General features: G+C 43.3%; 1 protein-coding gene across 1 annotated transcript in view; it reads left to right on the forward strand.

The window, feature by feature from the left end:
* LOC109905297 (GPI ethanolamine phosphate transferase 2) overlaps nucleotides 1-17,056 on the forward strand; it is a 122,038-nt gene that overhangs the window by 92,040 nt on the left and 12,942 nt on the right. Inside the window, exons 11-13 of the mRNA XM_020502590.2 lie at nucleotides 4,738-4,872; nucleotides 5,088-5,262; nucleotides 11,780-11,940. Of these exons, the coding sequence (XP_020358179.1) occupies nucleotides 4,738-4,872; nucleotides 5,088-5,262; nucleotides 11,780-11,940 (471 nt within the window). The remainder of the gene's footprint in view (nucleotides 1-4,737; nucleotides 4,873-5,087; nucleotides 5,263-11,779; nucleotides 11,941-17,056) is intronic.

Raw genomic sequence — 17,056 nt, forward strand, 5'->3', positions numbered from 1 at the left:
ATGAAGTCATTTCAAGTGTGTTTTGCCCACTAGGTAAGAGGAGTTTTACTGATAATTACTCTGCCTCTCCTTCCCTAGGTACAGCAGCTAGTAGTAAAAATGGCCTAATCCATGCTTATTATTTAGGTGCACATTTTCATATGTATATCTCTCTATCACGCACACACACACACACACACACACACACACACACACACACACACACACACACACACACACACACACACACTGAACTAAGGATTGCAGGGGGTTTGCTGTTTGGCAGACTGACTATCTGCACCCTGTCACTCCTGAGGGTCCTCACATTAAAAACTCCTGACTCTTGTTCACACAACCCTGTCTCCATGGTTACCTGCCAGGAGGCTACATGGCATCTACTGTTGTCGTACCTTTTCCCGATGAGCGATGACGCAGAAAATGTTCTGCGTGCCATAATAACAGGCAGAGAAATCATGATTCATTCATCCGTATGGATTTTAGTCAAAGCAGATGTCCTTTTGACTTCTGCTATTACAAATAGCACACATGAATTTGAATCAAGAGGCTGGGAAACTGACTTGTGTTTATCTTTTTGGACTTATCTTTTTTTACGAGGTTGTCGGTGTTTGTCAGAATTGCGTAAGTGTGTAATCGGACCAGTCTAGTTTGGTCAGTGTCAGACTTAGAGGGCACACCTCAGCTGAAAGGAGAAATGACTGTGTTTATCTGTGTACTTGCCTTCATCATATCAATTGCTAGATTGCCTTGCCCTTCAACTCCCCACCTTGTCTAGAATCCAGTGGTCTTGTATCTTGTGTACATGGTGCTCGCTCAGGTCTGAACATGTGAAAAAATTACAGACCAATAGCAATTTTTAAAACATAAAAAAATATGGAATTGTACACTACAGTCTGGAAAAGATCCAGAGCCTCATTTATAAATGTTGCGTAGGCACAAAAGAAGGCATGACCGGAGAATGTTTGGTCCTTCACGGACACTTTGACCCATACGTACGCACGTAAACTGGGGAAATTAGAACTGCGACTCCCATGGCGGAAGGGTGAAACTAGAAACGCTTTGAAATTGATACCATTGTGTATAATAAATTGAAATATTACCTCTGACGTATTATATATGAAGAGTTCCCTGGAGTGCACACAAAAAAACAAAAAAAACTAATACAAACGGAGATATCGGTTTTTGCAAAAGAACCCCTCAAATATATTGTACAGTTTAAATCTGATCTGATGCGTTATCATTCCATTAATGTCAAAATCATATGTGATGCAGACATGGTATTCACTAATGTAGTGGCTCTGTGGCCTGGGTCAACCCATGACTCATTCATATGGAGCAACAGCAGTGTTGGGCGCAGTCTTGAGGCCGGAGCTGTGCGTGATGGCTGGCTTCTAGGTACGGATGAGTAATGTAGAAATTCTAAATCAATTGCAATTTTTCTCTACTGCAGTGCCTAACCAATTCACTAACTTTGCAGGCGACAGTGGATATCCCCTCCAGCGGTGGCTGCTCACCCCTTTCACCAATCCACGGAGTGCAGAGGAGAGGAACTACAACGTGCGCCAGGTACGCGCTGTTGTGGAGCGCACCATCGGGCTTCTGAAGGGCAGATGGCGCTGCCTCGATTCCTCAGGCGGAAACCTTTTGTACAAGCCCAAAATGGTCTGCGACGTTGTGAGGGCGTGTGCTGTGCTACATAATGTGGCACAGCTAAGGAATGTGGCTTTACCCCCAGACACTGTTGGTTGTGTTGGCCCCAACCCCTATCCCAGGCATTTGAACCACGGACCCCGCTGGAATACTCAGCTCCGGCTCAGCTGCAGCACCACAGACCCCGCTGGAACACTCAGCTCCGGCTCAGCTGCAGCACCACCGACCTCACTGGAACACTCAGCTCCGGCTCAGCTGCAGCACCACCGACCCCACTGGAACACTCAGCTCCTGCTCAGCTGCAGCACCACTGACCCTACTGGAACACTCAGCTCCTACTCAGCTGCAGCACCACCTGGACCTGGATCATCCAGTGCGTCTTGCATGTCCGTGTCCCCCCCACTCAGGAGGGATTCCTCTTTAATACCGGGAAGTCGCTCATCAAGGGAGGTTGAGCTCCGGTGTCCTCTTTCCCCCGCCCGTGGCACAAACACTTTGTCTCTGTAAGGCTATTCGCCGTTTGGCCTACACTTATATCGGAGCATTTCTTTTTTTATTTCTGAGAGGTTCCGACCTTCTGAGCCAGCAGCATTCACAGCGTCCGCCACATGCTGCCACTCTAACTTTTTGGCATTTGTAATGCCCACACTTGTGTCCACCAAACAATATATTTTTCCTCGCTTCAACCTCCCCTACAAGAACACTGGGTGCAATTTCTTTTTTTCGCCTTTCTGTTGGGATTTGCCGTCATTGTCGTCATGCAGTCAATATGGATGAATATTAATTAGGAGCGTTCCACTGACTATTCATAAGCAACTATGGGCGTTAAAAGGATGTGATAAGACGCTCGCTCACGTGTGGAAAATTTCTAGTTGATTGTGATTTATTAAGGGAAACCGGCGTGGGACGTGCGTGCGCACTGTGTTATAAGTCAGAATATGTTTGTGTGTAAGCACTTTCTGTGAATCCTCCGCACAGTTTTATAAATGAGGCCCCTGGACTTTTTTGAACAAAATAGATTCAAGATAGATGAATATTAAAATAGTCTGCCAAGCAAGATGGGCCTAAAACATTTCAGTTCTTGAAGAACAAAATGTGGCATTCGATCAGCACTCGCATGAACAATGAGTCACTCAGTCATGAACAATGAATCAGTCATCAGTCAATAATTGCTGCAAACGAGAAAGGTTGAGGTTTTTACAATGTGTCCGTTAGCTTGGGGAAAAGTCTGGGGAAAGTCTGTAATTTTATTATCTGACATGGGCAAGCTCACTTTGTATTGGGCCTCAGTCCAACATTCTTTTTATTCACCTTTCCCAAGTTCAGAGTACACTTAGCTCTATCCACCTACCCGTTATACTGTCAAATGGATCGATCATTGTTATTTTCCTCTGGGCCCATGGGAGAGTAAAACACTCATGAATAAACACATTTTACTAGCGTTAGCGCAATGACATGCCAGCTGTTTCCATAGACTTCCAGTCATTGAGCCAACAACCATCCATTTTAAAGCACGCCTCGGCAGAAATATACGATATAAAGTATTCATACCCCTTGACATATTCCACATTTTGTTGTGTTACAGCCTGAATTCAAAATGGATTACATTTTTTTTTCTCGTACCCATCTATACCCCATAATGACAAAGTGACAACATGTTTTTAGAAATGTTTGCAATTATATTGAAAATAAAATAGAGACATTTCTCATTAACATATTGAGCTCAGATGCATCTAATTTCCTTTTATCATCCTTGAGATCTCACTACAACTTGATTTGGGTCCACCGGTGGTCAATTCCATTGATGGACATGATTTAGAAAGTGACACGCCTGTCAATATATGGGCCCACAGTTCACAGTGCATGTCAGAGCAGAAATTATACCATGTCCAAGGAACTGTCCGTAGATCTCCGAGAGAATCGTCTTGGGTATGTCTGTATCAGCTTTGCACATCTGAATTTGGGGATTTTCTCCCATTCTTCCTAGCATATTTTTCAAACTCTGTTAAGTTAGATGGGGAGAGGCAGCAATCTTCAAGTCTTTCCACAGATTTTCAATGGGATTCAAGTCTTGGCTTCGGCTGGGCCACTCAAAGACTTTCACATTCTTGTTGTGAAGTCATCCCAGCTTGGTTTTGGATGTATGCTTGGGGTCATTGTCATGTTGGAACGTAGATCTTCACCCCCAGTCTAAGTTCTATGCACTAAAGCAGGTTCTCGTCAAAGATTTGCTAGTCTCCCAGTCCCTGCTTGTTTTCAATTTCCCAATGATGGAGACCACTGTGCTCTTGGGAACTTTCAACTCTCTAGAAATGTTTTATATATGATATATGCCTCATGACAATTATATCTCTGAGATCTACAAACAGTTCATTGGACTTCATGGCATAGTTTCTGCTTTGACAACTGTGGGACCTTACATAGACAGGTGTGTTTCTTTCTAAATCCTATCCAAACAATTATAGTTGGCCACAGGTGGACTCCAATCAAGTTGTAGTGACAAAGGAAATTGGATGCACCTGAGCTGAAAGAGTGCCATAGCAAAGGGGTGTGAATATTTATGTAAATTAGATATTTCTGTAAATCATTTTAACATTAAAAACCTGTTTTCACTTTGTCATTATGGGGTATTGTGTGTAGATGGGCGAGAGGAAAAAAGCAATGTAATCCATTTTGAATGCAGGCTGTAACACAACAAAATGTGGAATAAGTCAAGGGGTATGAATACTTTCTCAAGGCACTGTTTATCATCATATCATCATATTTTATCATATTTTTTGCAGCAGTGGCAACTATTTTTTATGAATATAGGGGAATCACTGCTGCCATTCTTCACCAAAACTGCAACTGCAGATGCTTCTGTATTTTTAAAGTGTTGTGTTAAAAAAAAAATGTACGGACAAAACATGTTACTTCAACAAAAAAGACTCAAGAGAAGGTAAGACTAACTAAATCTGAAAACTGGACCTGGGGCTAGTAACAGGCTCTTGGGCATTCAGATGGAGTGGTCAGCCCTTGGACACTCGCGTTCCGTGAAAACTTTTCTCAACAGGCTAACCCCACTTCATCTCATCTCTTTTCTCCCCTCAGGGGGACGATGAAGGCACGCTTCGTGTACGTCTTCATCCTGGGCATCTTCTTCACGGGCTCCAAGGACCTGCTGAGGTCCCAGGTCATCACAGCCGACGCCCGGCTGAAGAGCCGGGGATTGTGGGAAATCTACAGGTAGATAGCCTACACGGCAAGTAGCCTACAGAATAGAGAGGCGGGCTAGCAATCGGCAGGTGGCAATTTTGAATCCTGTTCAGATATTCATCTGATATTCACGTACATTGTTTTATTCAAACTTTATTGAATCCCGCCAGTCAGTTTAGAATAAATCATTGTTCTTATTTACTCATATTACATAGTTATTGGACAATACATACATCTTCTTACAGTGGTGTGGTTCTGTTGGTGGCCCTGTTGTTCCGGGCACACAACCTGCCGGTGCTATGCTGCTGCCTGCTGGTCCAGTCCCTGATGGCCCAGTTCATCTGGAAGAAGCTCCACTACGACGCTGCCCAGACCACCATCATGCACTACTGGTTCGGACAGGCCTTCTTCTACTTCCAGGTAACGGGCGGTTAGATTATATAGTATTCATTGTGGAGTATGTTACTTGTAACCTGGCTAGGCCTACACCTGGCTATGACTTTTTAAGAAGAAGTTTGTAGCCTTAGCTTGTGCGAGCCATAAAGGGTCATACAGTGTTTTTCACTAGCGCCGGCTGTCGACTATACAACCTATTAGAGACTCATTTTCAGCCTGGTACCTTTTCCACTTAAATGAACTAGGCTACTTTTCAATTCGCTAGTCAGAAAACAGTCTGCCGAGCCCGGTCCCGCTAGAATGAACGATATGCATCTTCTGGCTATCTATTGATAGGAAAGGCGCCTGTCAGTCACAAAGTGAGCGACAACAGGGAAACGCTGCTGGTTTGACAGTCTGCTGTCTGTCCCGCCTCTCGGTACCTGGGTCTGTGTGTTGTGTGCGCTATGGTTGCCGTCACATTTCTTTACACAGAGGGAGAGAGTGTGAATTTGTACATCCTAATGTAACGTTAGTGAATTTGCACGTCCCATATAATGTGGTAATAATTTGTCAAAATCCACTTAGCCTATTGTTTTCTTGCACTTTAATTTATGTTCTTTCGCGTGCAGGGTCCGACATTAACTATGGCCCGCTGGCCCGAGGCCAATGGAAAATTTGTCGGTCGGGCTAGTGGATCTCCTCTGTCGGGCCAGTAACTTTTCAGCACATTTTTGCATTCCAGTTCAACATTTACCTGCTCTGTCTCAGTGTACCATTGAAAACCATTGACGACTACACACGTAAATGCCATGCTATTTGTATTTGAGCAATATGATCGGCCATTTATTCATGCATAACCACGCTCCTGCGGGGTCACAACTTCTCGAGTAACTTGAGCAGTACACGAGTTGATGTCTTCACACAGCAAACGGTGAGTTGTCCAGCGCAAAAAGAAGCACCCATCAATCTACTCGCTGTGCTTATTTATTTAGATTCACAAAAGGAAACCTTCAATAGGGAACACACTAGCAATATGCTGGCTACTGTTGATAGAAAGCTGCAAAAAGACACCTAGCATTCCTCTTGGCTAGCCTAATGTAGCCATGTCGATATCTAGTGGTGGAGAGTCGACTCCAAAACAATAGATTATTTGACTCCTTTCCCGTCAACTCCCAAGATTCAATATTTTTGCAACGGAGGATAATGAGTATTTGCCGTTGGCTACATCCAAGAACACAAACTCTTGCATCTTTCACAGCAAAGAAAGAACGATCTAGTGAGGGAGAGAGTGTGTAGGTGCACAGCCAGGCATACCAGGCAGACATTCAGAACCGTGCATCGGTAATAAAAGCTGTATCTCGCAATGTCTCAAGTTCACTAAAGTCGGGGCTATCAATGAGTAGGCTATTCTACACACAATAGACCAAAGACTGAACAGACACTCAAATCTTTTATAGCAAATAGAATGAGCAGGCGAGGCAGTGAGGGAGAGAGTAGAGGGGCAGGCAGACAGACAGTTGGAACAGTGCGAATAGGCCCCTGCAGCCCCATGCGCCCGTCATCTCGCACCTATGTCAAATGACCTACTACATGGGTAGTAGGTGAGTCAAACAGACAATATACTTGTCATGTATCTAATTAGCCTATTTCTCAGCGGGCGCCGGTGGCAGCCTACCTCAGCATCCTAACTAGTTATGAAGTTTTAAAAAGTTCCGTGAATCAGGTCAGACTCTGAGGGAGAGTGAGTTGGTCAACAAAAAGCAAGGCCAAGTGTTGCACAAAAAAACGCTGCAAAAAAAGCTTGATCTGATCATGATCGTGCAAAATCTTCCGAAGATCACATCAGCAAAGCTACCACCTCTTCCTCAACAGACGAAACACCATCACATGTGGAAGCTAGCCAACTGACTTGCAGATACCTTACTGCCCGGGCCCGGTAATGACAGTGGCCTTGCTCCTCCTCCTCCTTCCTATTTTTGAGAATAGTGACAGTTCCTCTAGTGAGAGTGCCGGCCCTCCTCATCCTCCTCTCCCAGACCCAACAGCACTCATGAGAGCGATGTGTATGCTTATTCAGAAAAATGATATTGGTTAATTCATTTTATAATCTATAAAGTTTGAATTTCCCAATTGAATTACTGAACAAGTAAATACACTGAACAAACATGTAAAGTGTTGGTCACATGTTTTATGAGCTGAAATGAAATGTTATTCCTTTTCATGGTTTTGAGTGCGAGTACTTTTTGAACTCTAGAGATATTTTCTCACCCACGCATCGGCCGCCTTTCATTCTAGCCTGAGCGCAAACCCTCATATTGGCTTTCTACTGAAATAAAAGATCCAAGAAATGTTCCATACGCACAAAAAGCTTATTTCTCTAAAATGCTGTTCACAAATTTATTTATATCCCTGTTAGGGAGCATTTCTCCTTTGCCAAGATAATTCATCCACCTGACAGGTATGGCTTATAAAGAAGCTGATTTAACAGCATGATCCTTATACAAGTGCACCTTTTGCTGAAGACAATAACAGGCCACTCTAAAATGTGCAGTTTTGTCACACAACTCAATAACACAGATGTCTGAAGTTTTGAATGAGCATGCAATTGGCATGCTGACTGCAGAAATGTCCACCAGAGCTGTTGACTGAGAATGTAATGTTCATTTCTCTACCATAAGCCAACCTCCGTCATTTTAGAGAATTTGGCAGTACATCTAACCGGCCTCACAACCTCGGACCACGTGTACCCATGCCAACCAAAGACCTCCACATCCGGCTTCTTCACCTACGTGATCGTCTGAGACCAGCCCACCCGGACAGCTGATGAAACTGAGTTTGCACAACTGAGACATTTCTGCACTAATTGTCAGAAAACATTTCAGGGAAGCTCATCTGCATGCTCGTAGTTCTCACCAGACTCTTGACCTGACTCCTGTTTGGCATCGTAACCAACTTCAATGGGTAAATGCTCTCCTTCGATGGCCACTGGCACTTTGGAGAAGTTTGCTATTCATGGATGAATCCCAGTTTCAACTGTACCGGGCAGATGTCAGTCAGACAGTGTGTATGCCATGATGTGGGCGAGGGGTTTGCTGGTATAGGCAGGCATAAGCTATGGAGAACGAACACAATTGCATTTTATCTATGGCAATTTGAATGCACAGAGATACCGTTATGTGATCCTGAGGCCCATTGTCATGCCATTCGTCCGCTGCCATCACCTCATGTTTCAGCATGATAATGCCATGCGCTATGTCGCAAGGATCTGTACACAAATCCTGGAAGCTGAAAATGTCCTAGTTCTTCCATGGCCTGCATACTCACCAGATATGTCAACCATTGAACATGGTTGGGATGCTCTGGGTCGACGTGTATGACAGCGTTGTAGTTCCCGCCAATATCCAGAAAATTCTTACAGCCATTGAAGAGGAGTGGGACAACATTCCACAGGCCACAATCAACTGATCAACTCCATGTGAAGAAGATGTGTCGAAGCTGCATGAGGCAAATGGTGGTCACATCAAATACTGACTGGTTTTCTGATCCACGCCTCGACCTTTTAAAAAAAAGGTATCTGATGTGATTAAAGCAAAAATATCCTACATGAATGTAAAGGAGAGTAAACATTATTGTTTCTAGTTTTGGTTAGTTACAATTGAAGTGTCCTGGCATCCGTTCAAAAGATCAGGTCGATCAGACCACGCTGCTGAAATGAGAGGATCGCATTAACAATGGTGCAAAGGCATGCCCGCTTATGATTAAACAGCTTCATGTCAAATTGAATGTCCATTCGTCTCACGTGGACGTCTTGTCACAATTTCATCAACTAAAATGAAAACGTATTTGTTACAGTTATCGTTTTTTTTCATGGCATCTTGTTATCGTTACTTGTTTTTCGCAAGGAAAAATAAGATATTGACACATTTTTGGCTTGTCTCAATAAAACTATAACCTAGTCCTACTGTAGGCCGAGTTGAACAGCCCAATGTCCTGAGACTCCGATTGTAGCCAGTCCATGGTCAGCAGCGTACCACCCTGCATCCCACTGCTGGCTTGCTTCTGAAGCTAAACGGGGTTGGTCCTGGTTGGTCCCTGGATGGGAGACCAGATGTTGCTGTAAGTGGTGTTGGAGGGCCAGTAGGACGCACCCTTTCATCTGGTCAAAAAAATACCCAAGGGCAGTAATTGGGGACATTGCCTCATGTAGGATGCTGTCTTTCAGATGGGATGTTAAACGGGTGTGCTGACTCTCTGTGGTCACAAAAGATCCCATGGCACTTATGGTAAGAGTAGGGGTGTTAACCCTGGTGTCCTGGCTAAATTCCCAATCTGGCCCTCATACCATCACGGCCACCTAATCATCCCCAGCTTACAATTGGCTCATTCATTCGCCCCCCCCCCCCCTCCCCTGTAACTATTCCCCACGTCGTTGCTGTAAATGAGAATGTTTTCTCAGACGACTTACCTGGTAAAATAAGGGTTAAATTACAAAATAAATTAAAATGGTGTGGAACTTTTGAACATACATTGCCTTCAGAAAGTAATCACACCCCTTAACCTTTTACATGAGTTTTTTTGTGGGATTAAAATTGATTTATTGGCATAGTTTTGTCAACAATCTACACCAAATACTCTGTAGTGTAAAAGTGGAAGAAAAATTGTAACATACTGTATGTCAGAAAAATATATATTAAAATAAAACACTAATATGTCTTGGTTACATAAGTATTCAACCCCCTGAGCCAATACATGTTAGAATCACATTTGACAGCGATTACAGCTGTGAGTCTTTCTGGGTAAGTCTCTAAGAGCTTTGCACACCTAGATGGTACAATGTTTTTTGATCATTGCTAGACGGTGATTTTCAAGATGATTTTAGTTAAAAACTGTTACTAGGCCACTCAGGAACATTCAATGTCGTCTTGGTAAGCACCTCCAGTGTATATTTGGCCTGAACCTGAATCAGGTTTACCTCTAGGATGTTGCCTGTGCTTAGCTCTATTCTGTTTCTTTTTTTATCCAGAAAACTACCCCAGTTCTTAACGGTTACATGCATACCCATAACATGATGCAGCCACCACTATACTTGAAAATATGGAGAGTGGTACTCATTAATGTGTTGTGTTGGATTTGCCCCAAACATAACACTTTGTATTCAGGATGTGAAGTTACTTTAGATGCATGTTTTGAAATATTTGTATTCTGTACAGGTTTCCTTCTTTTCACTCAGTCATTTAGGTTAGTGTTGTCGAGTAACTACAATGTTGTTGATCCAGCCTCAGTTTTCTCCGATCACAGCCATTAAACTGTAACTGTTTTAAAATCACCATTGGCCTCATGGTGGAATCCCTGAGTGGTTTCCTTCCTCTCCAGCAACTGAGTTAGGAAGGACACCTGTATCTTTGTTGTGACTGGGTCTATTGATACACTATCCAAAGTGTAACGAATAACTTCATCATGCTCAAAGGGATATTCGATGTCTTCTTTTTACGTTTTTAACCCATTTATCAATAGGTGCGCAGCTTTGCGATGCATTGGAAAGCCTCCCTGGTCTTTTCGGTTGAATCTTTGTTTGAATTTCACTGCTCGACTGAGGGACCTTACAGATAATTGTATGTGCGGGCTACAGAGATGAAGTAGTCATTCAAAAACCATGCATTTCTTTTGCAAAGTGAGTCCATGCAACTTATTTACTCCTGAACTTGCCATAAAACAAAGGTAAACGGTTGTGATTACTCTCGAAGGCACTGTACATTATCCACTCATATGGTCTTGGGTTTGTCCGTTGGAGGGTGGCGTTGCCCTGGCACACACAGGTCCTTTCACACACACACACATACACACACACACACACACACACACACACACACACACACACACACACACACACACACACATACACACCCAGGCGAGAGAGAGGGGAGCTAGTGGCCTTCATCAGCCAGTGAATTAATTCAGCTCCCGCTGCAGTCGCCGAGAGCTCTTCCATCACATCTATGTCACTCCTGAGCCCTCGTCAGGAAATGGAAAGGGGAATGAGACTGAGCCAAAGAGAGTGGGGAGGAGGAGAGATGAGGTGGAGGGGGAAGGGAGATTTCACCCAGCCACTGCAACCCTTACAAGGCCAGAGAGTTGACAGACAGCGAGCTTTGAATAGCTAGCTACCTGGGAAGTGGAGGAGCATGCAGGAGACTGACACATTTTATTCATATCAGCATCTGACTTCTTTCGAAAGTTAACCTTGAGTGTATTGTGCAATCTTCATATGTATACAATGGGGAGAACAAGTATTTGATACACAGACCTCTACATGCTTTGTATGTAGGAAAACCTGCAAAATCGGCAGTGTATCGAATACTTGTTCTCCCCACTATATGTTCATTTTAGGTCAGCTACACTAGCTACATTAGCTAACTTATGTACTTTGTCTAACTAAGTTCCTTTGGCGACGTTACTTAGCTACTTTGTCTACTTCGTAATAAGTTAGCTAAGTAAGTTAAGGTTAGTTGTGAAAATGAAGCTTAATAAAAATGTACGTCTTCTGTTTGTCTGTCTGTAGGGGAACTCCAACAGCATAGCCACTGTGGACATCTCGGTTGGCTTTGTGGGACTGGAGAGCTACGTAGAAGCCCCGGCTGTCTTCCTCACCGCCCTCAGCACATACGCCGGGCCCCTGCTCTGGGCTTCCCACCTCATCTGCTACCTCAGCTCCGAAAACAGGTCAGTTACTGTACACTCACGGCAGTGAATGTCATTAGTGATGATTCATTCAGACGTTAATTCATTCCAACTTACACTGATTCACAACAGCCCAGGAACCAGCTTAACCATATGTTTGTTTATCTTGGCAATTTTGTGTTTATCTTACTGTAGTAGACCAATGATAAAGTAGAAGATTTAGCAAGATTTTTCAAATGAGTTATTATTCCAGTATAAAATGAAAAGCCTTGAAATGGATTATTTAGGATGTCCATATACTCAAAACATTGATTCTGCCTAAAACAAGAGGCTGGCGAAACAGTCCAGTTATGGAATTTCAATTAATTCACGGAAATTGAATTGAGCACGACCATACCATGATACATAAAGCCGAAAGGGGGAAGAAACCCAACATTTCAACAGAGACAAAGGACTCTGTATATTCCTCCCATCTAGCATGAAACTGCAGTGTGTAATTATTGGGACAGGATCATAATGCGATGACGATGATGAAGACGACGACGCCTTGGCCACGTGCCAATTTATTCTGGAATTAAAACAGAAGTGCAGCAAGCTACCCCTGGATGTTATTTGCAAAAGATGCGAGAGATCGTTTCGAACATTTTGTACATCTTTTTAATGCCTTGCGCCTCTAATTGATTTTCTCATGAATTCATACAACAGGTTAGTCACCTAGAGCACAATTCAAAGAGCATGACTTAAAAGAAAGAGATGATTAATAAATGAGCGAGGTGTGCTACCCCACGTCTTGAATGTATATACATTACGCTATGCATCACAGATTGTGTGTTAAAGAGAAGCTGTAAGCAAAGTTATGGAATGGAAAGAAGGGATGGGGCACGCAGAGGAAATCAGAGAGCTGTTTGTTGGGTGGACGTTTTTTTTTTTTTCTTTAAAGGGGCCTTTTATCATTAAGCTCCTGTAAGCCTCTTTGTTACTGGCATCTAATTCCAATTAGGCTGAGTGATAACTAGCTTCATACCGCAATCAAAGCAGAGCGTAAAGCCCAGTCCAACATGGGGGCCTCCTTCTCTCAACGCACGCCAGCCTTTCAATAATTGATGAAAACGATGGCTGCTGAGTTGATCCTCCCTCCAGGAGCCATCGTCTTGGAGAGGGGAAAGAGGACTTACGCACACACACACATACAGGAAGTATTCATACCCCCTTGACTTATTAGACATTTTGTTGGGTGAAAGCCTGAATGCAGAATGGGTTTATTTGATTTTCTTCTCACCCATCTACACACAATACCCCATAATGACAAAGTGAAAACAGGTTTTTAGAAATGTTTGCAAATTTATTGAAAGTGAAATCGAGAAATATTTAATTCACATAAGTATTCACACCCCTGAGTCAATACTTTGTAGAAGCACCTTTGACAGCGATTACAGCTGTGAGTCTTTCTGGGTAAGTCTCTAAGAGCTTTCCACTACTGGATTGTGTAACATTTTCCCATTATTATTTTCTAAATTCTTCAAGCTCTGCCAAATTGATTGTCAAATCATTGCTAGACAACCATTTTCAGGTCTTGCCATAGATTTTCAAGTTGAGTTGACCTTTGTGTTCTAGGTTATTGTCCTGCTGAAAAGGGAATTAATCTCCTAGTTTCTGGTGGAAAGCAGACAGAATCAGACTGAATTCCTTTGGATCTAAGCACAATTTTGTCTGTGCTTAGATCCATTCAATTTTTTTTATTCTCCTGAAAAACTCCCCAGTCCTTTTAACAATTACAAGCATACCCATAACATGATGCAGCCACCACTGTGTTCAGCAAGTTTTTAATCCTGAACTTATTTAGACTTGATGAATACTGATTGACACAACACATTTCAGCTTTAAATGTTTTATTAATTACTTTTTTTTATTTTTATGGAAAACACAATTCCACTTTGATATTATGGGGTATTGTGCGTAGGCCAGTGATAAAGAAAAAGCTATATTTCATCCATTTTAAATTCAGGCTGTAGCACAACAAAATGTGAAAAAAGTCAAGGGGTGTGAATACTTTCTGAAGGCACTGTATGTCCTTGCCAAATTTGTGCAGACTGCACCCAAATGGAAAATAGATGGTGCAAACACATTGCCGGGGCTATGTTTCTGAGTGTCAAAAGGGGCCAGCTCTCTAAAGATCAGTAAATTCAACTTCTTTAGCTCCAGAGATCTAGAGGTGGTATCCCTTAACGCACATCCTTGTATCCCACACTCCTTTACAAGCAGTCATCCCTCTTTAATCCTGCTCCCTGGAGGATAGGGTCAGGATAGAGGTAGCGCACCAGATGAATACTAAAGACAGCCCAAAAGGAGGATGGGAAGTAAAGTGAGAGGGAGAGGATATGGGACAGGCTTGGAAGCGCATTACTAATGCCTGATCTCGTTTCCAAAGAGGGGATGCCCTTCAATTACTACCTCTTCAGGTAGCTTCAGGTAGAAACCTTTGCCTAGGACATGACATCAACACTAGAACTGTCTTAGGCCAACAGCCACCGACATTCTGATTTTGTAAAAAATAAAAATGCCCCAGAAAATTAAAATGCCCTCCTCCTTCCCTGATTTTTCCTAAATATTTATATTTGACATTGCTCAGTTGTCAGAATTGTTTTAAGTCAGACAAATGTGCCAAAGGGCATTGGTACCCATGCGTCACTCTACTCACTGAATAAATGTCGTCACTGTTTGAATCTACAAATGAACTTGATCAAATGGATTACACTGTAGTGTTTTTATGATAAGGAAAACCAAAATAGGCTATAGGCTTACATTTTTCACTAGGACTTTGTGGAGTTATACAAAACATATCCTTGAGTCTATCTTAACTATTTTAGTTGTATTTTTAGATGGATATATTTCCACTAATAATTGCAATTCATCCTTTTACAATTGTTGATGCACTATTTATCAAGCCTTGGTGCTTATGTTTGCGCATCTTGCAGGTTGATATGCATCTGACGCGTATGCTAAAGGGGATGCCCGGCAACTTTTTCTAGCGGGTACTTATAGGCTGAAAGGCCGTTAATTTATAGTGTTAACAGACACCTGATTTGCCAGATGCAAGGCAGGTGTCTCCTGCGGCATAGGAATGGGGATGTATAGAGATGAGAGATGTGACCACCACAGCAAAGAGAAGACAAATGTACACTGCTCCAAAAAATTAAGGGAACACTAAAATAACACATCCTAGATCTGAAAGAATTAAAAATTCTTATTAAATACTTTTTTCTTTACATAGTTGAATGTGCTGACAACAAAATGATCAATGGAAATCAAATTTATCAACCCATGGAGGTCTGGATTTGGAGTCACACTCAAAATTAAAGTGGAAAACCACACTACAGGCTGATCCAACTTTGATGTAATGTCCTTAAAACAAGTCAAAATTAGGCTTAGTAGTGTGTGTGGCCTCCACGTGCCTGTATGACCTCCCTACAACGCCTGGGCATGCTCCTGATGAGGTGGCGGATGGTCTTCTGAGGGATTTCCTCCCAGACCTGGACTAAAGCATCTTCTAACTCCTGGACAGTCTGTGGTGCAACGTGGCATATGTGGATGGAGCGAGACATGATGTCCCAGATGTGCTCAATTGGATTCAGGTCTGGGGAACGGGCGGGCCAGTCCATAGCGTCAATGCCTTCCTCTTGCAGGAACTGCTGACATACTCCAGCCACATGAGGTCTAGCATTGTCTTGCATTAGGAGGAACCCAGGGCCAACCGCACCAGCATATGGTCTCACAAGAGGTCTGAGGATCTCATCTCGGTACCTAATGGCAGTCAGGCTACCTCTGGCGAGCACATGGAGGGCTGTGCGGCCCCCCAAAGAAATGCCACCCCACATCATGACTAACCCACCGCCAAACCGGTCATGCTGGAGGATGTTGCAGAGAGCAGAACGTTCTCCACGGCGTCTCCAGACTCTGTCACGTCTGTCACATGTGCTCAGTGTGAACCTGCTTTCATCTGTGAAGAGCACAGGGCGCCAGTGGCGAATTTGCCAATCTTGGTGTTCTCTGGCAAATGTCAAACGTCCTGCACGGTGTTGGGCTGTAAGCACAACCCCTACCTGTGGACGTCGGGCCCTCATACCACCCTCATGGAGTCTGTTTCTGACCGTTTGAGCAGACACATGCACATTTGTGGCCTGCTGGAGGTCATTTTGCAGGGCTCTGGCAGTGCTCCTCCTTGCACAAAGGCGGAGGTAGCGGTCCTGCTGCTGGGTTGTTGCCCTCCTACGGCCTCCTCCACGTCTCCTGATGTACTGGCCTGTCTCCTGGTAGCGCCTCTGGACACTACGCTGACAGACACAGCAAACCTTCTTGCCACAGCTCGCATTGATGTGCCATCCTGGATGAGCTGCACTACCTGAGCCACTTGTGTGGTTTGTAGACTCCGTCTCATGCTACCACTAGAGTGAAAGCACCGCCAGCATTCAAAAGTGACCAAAACATCAGCCAGGAAGCATAGGAACTGAGAAGGGGTCTGTGTTCACCACCTGCAGAACCACTCCTTTATTGGTGGTGTCTTGCTAATTGCCTATAATTTCCACCTGTTGTCTATTCCATTTGCACAACAGCATGTGAAATGTATTGTCAATCAGTGTTGCTTCCTAAGTGGACAGTTTGATTTCACAGAAGCGTGATTGACTTTGAGTTACATTGTGTTGTTTAAGTGTTCCCTTTATTTTTTTGAGCATTGTATTTCTACTGGTTATGTAGTTCTGTTATGTAATCATGCATCGTTTTCTTCATGACACCTGTGCATTCTGTTAAAACATGTAGATGTCAGGCTTAAAATTAGGTGGAAAAATCTGAATTCCTTGATTAATTATATATCTGACCCCATGTCTGAGTAATGTGGCCTGTTCTGCATTTCAGGAAGTGATGTCACTGAGTACTGCCCCTATATATGTGACCGACCGGCTCAAATCGGTCTTATGTAGCAACATTTGAAATTGTGTGTTTTACATTTGATAGAAGTAGAGACTCAGAGCTACAAAATGGTATATCATACACTGCATTTTTTATTTGACCTTTATTTAACTAAGCAAGTCAGTTAAGGACAAATTCTTATTTACAATGACGGCCTAGGAACAGGGGATTCGGTTTAGCAACCTTTCGGTTA

Source organism: Oncorhynchus kisutch, linkage group LG15 (genome assembly GCF_002021735.2).
Source record: "Oncorhynchus kisutch isolate 150728-3 linkage group LG15, Okis_V2, whole genome shotgun sequence".
Lineage (NCBI taxonomy): Eukaryota > Metazoa > Chordata > Actinopteri > Salmoniformes > Salmonidae > Oncorhynchus > Oncorhynchus kisutch.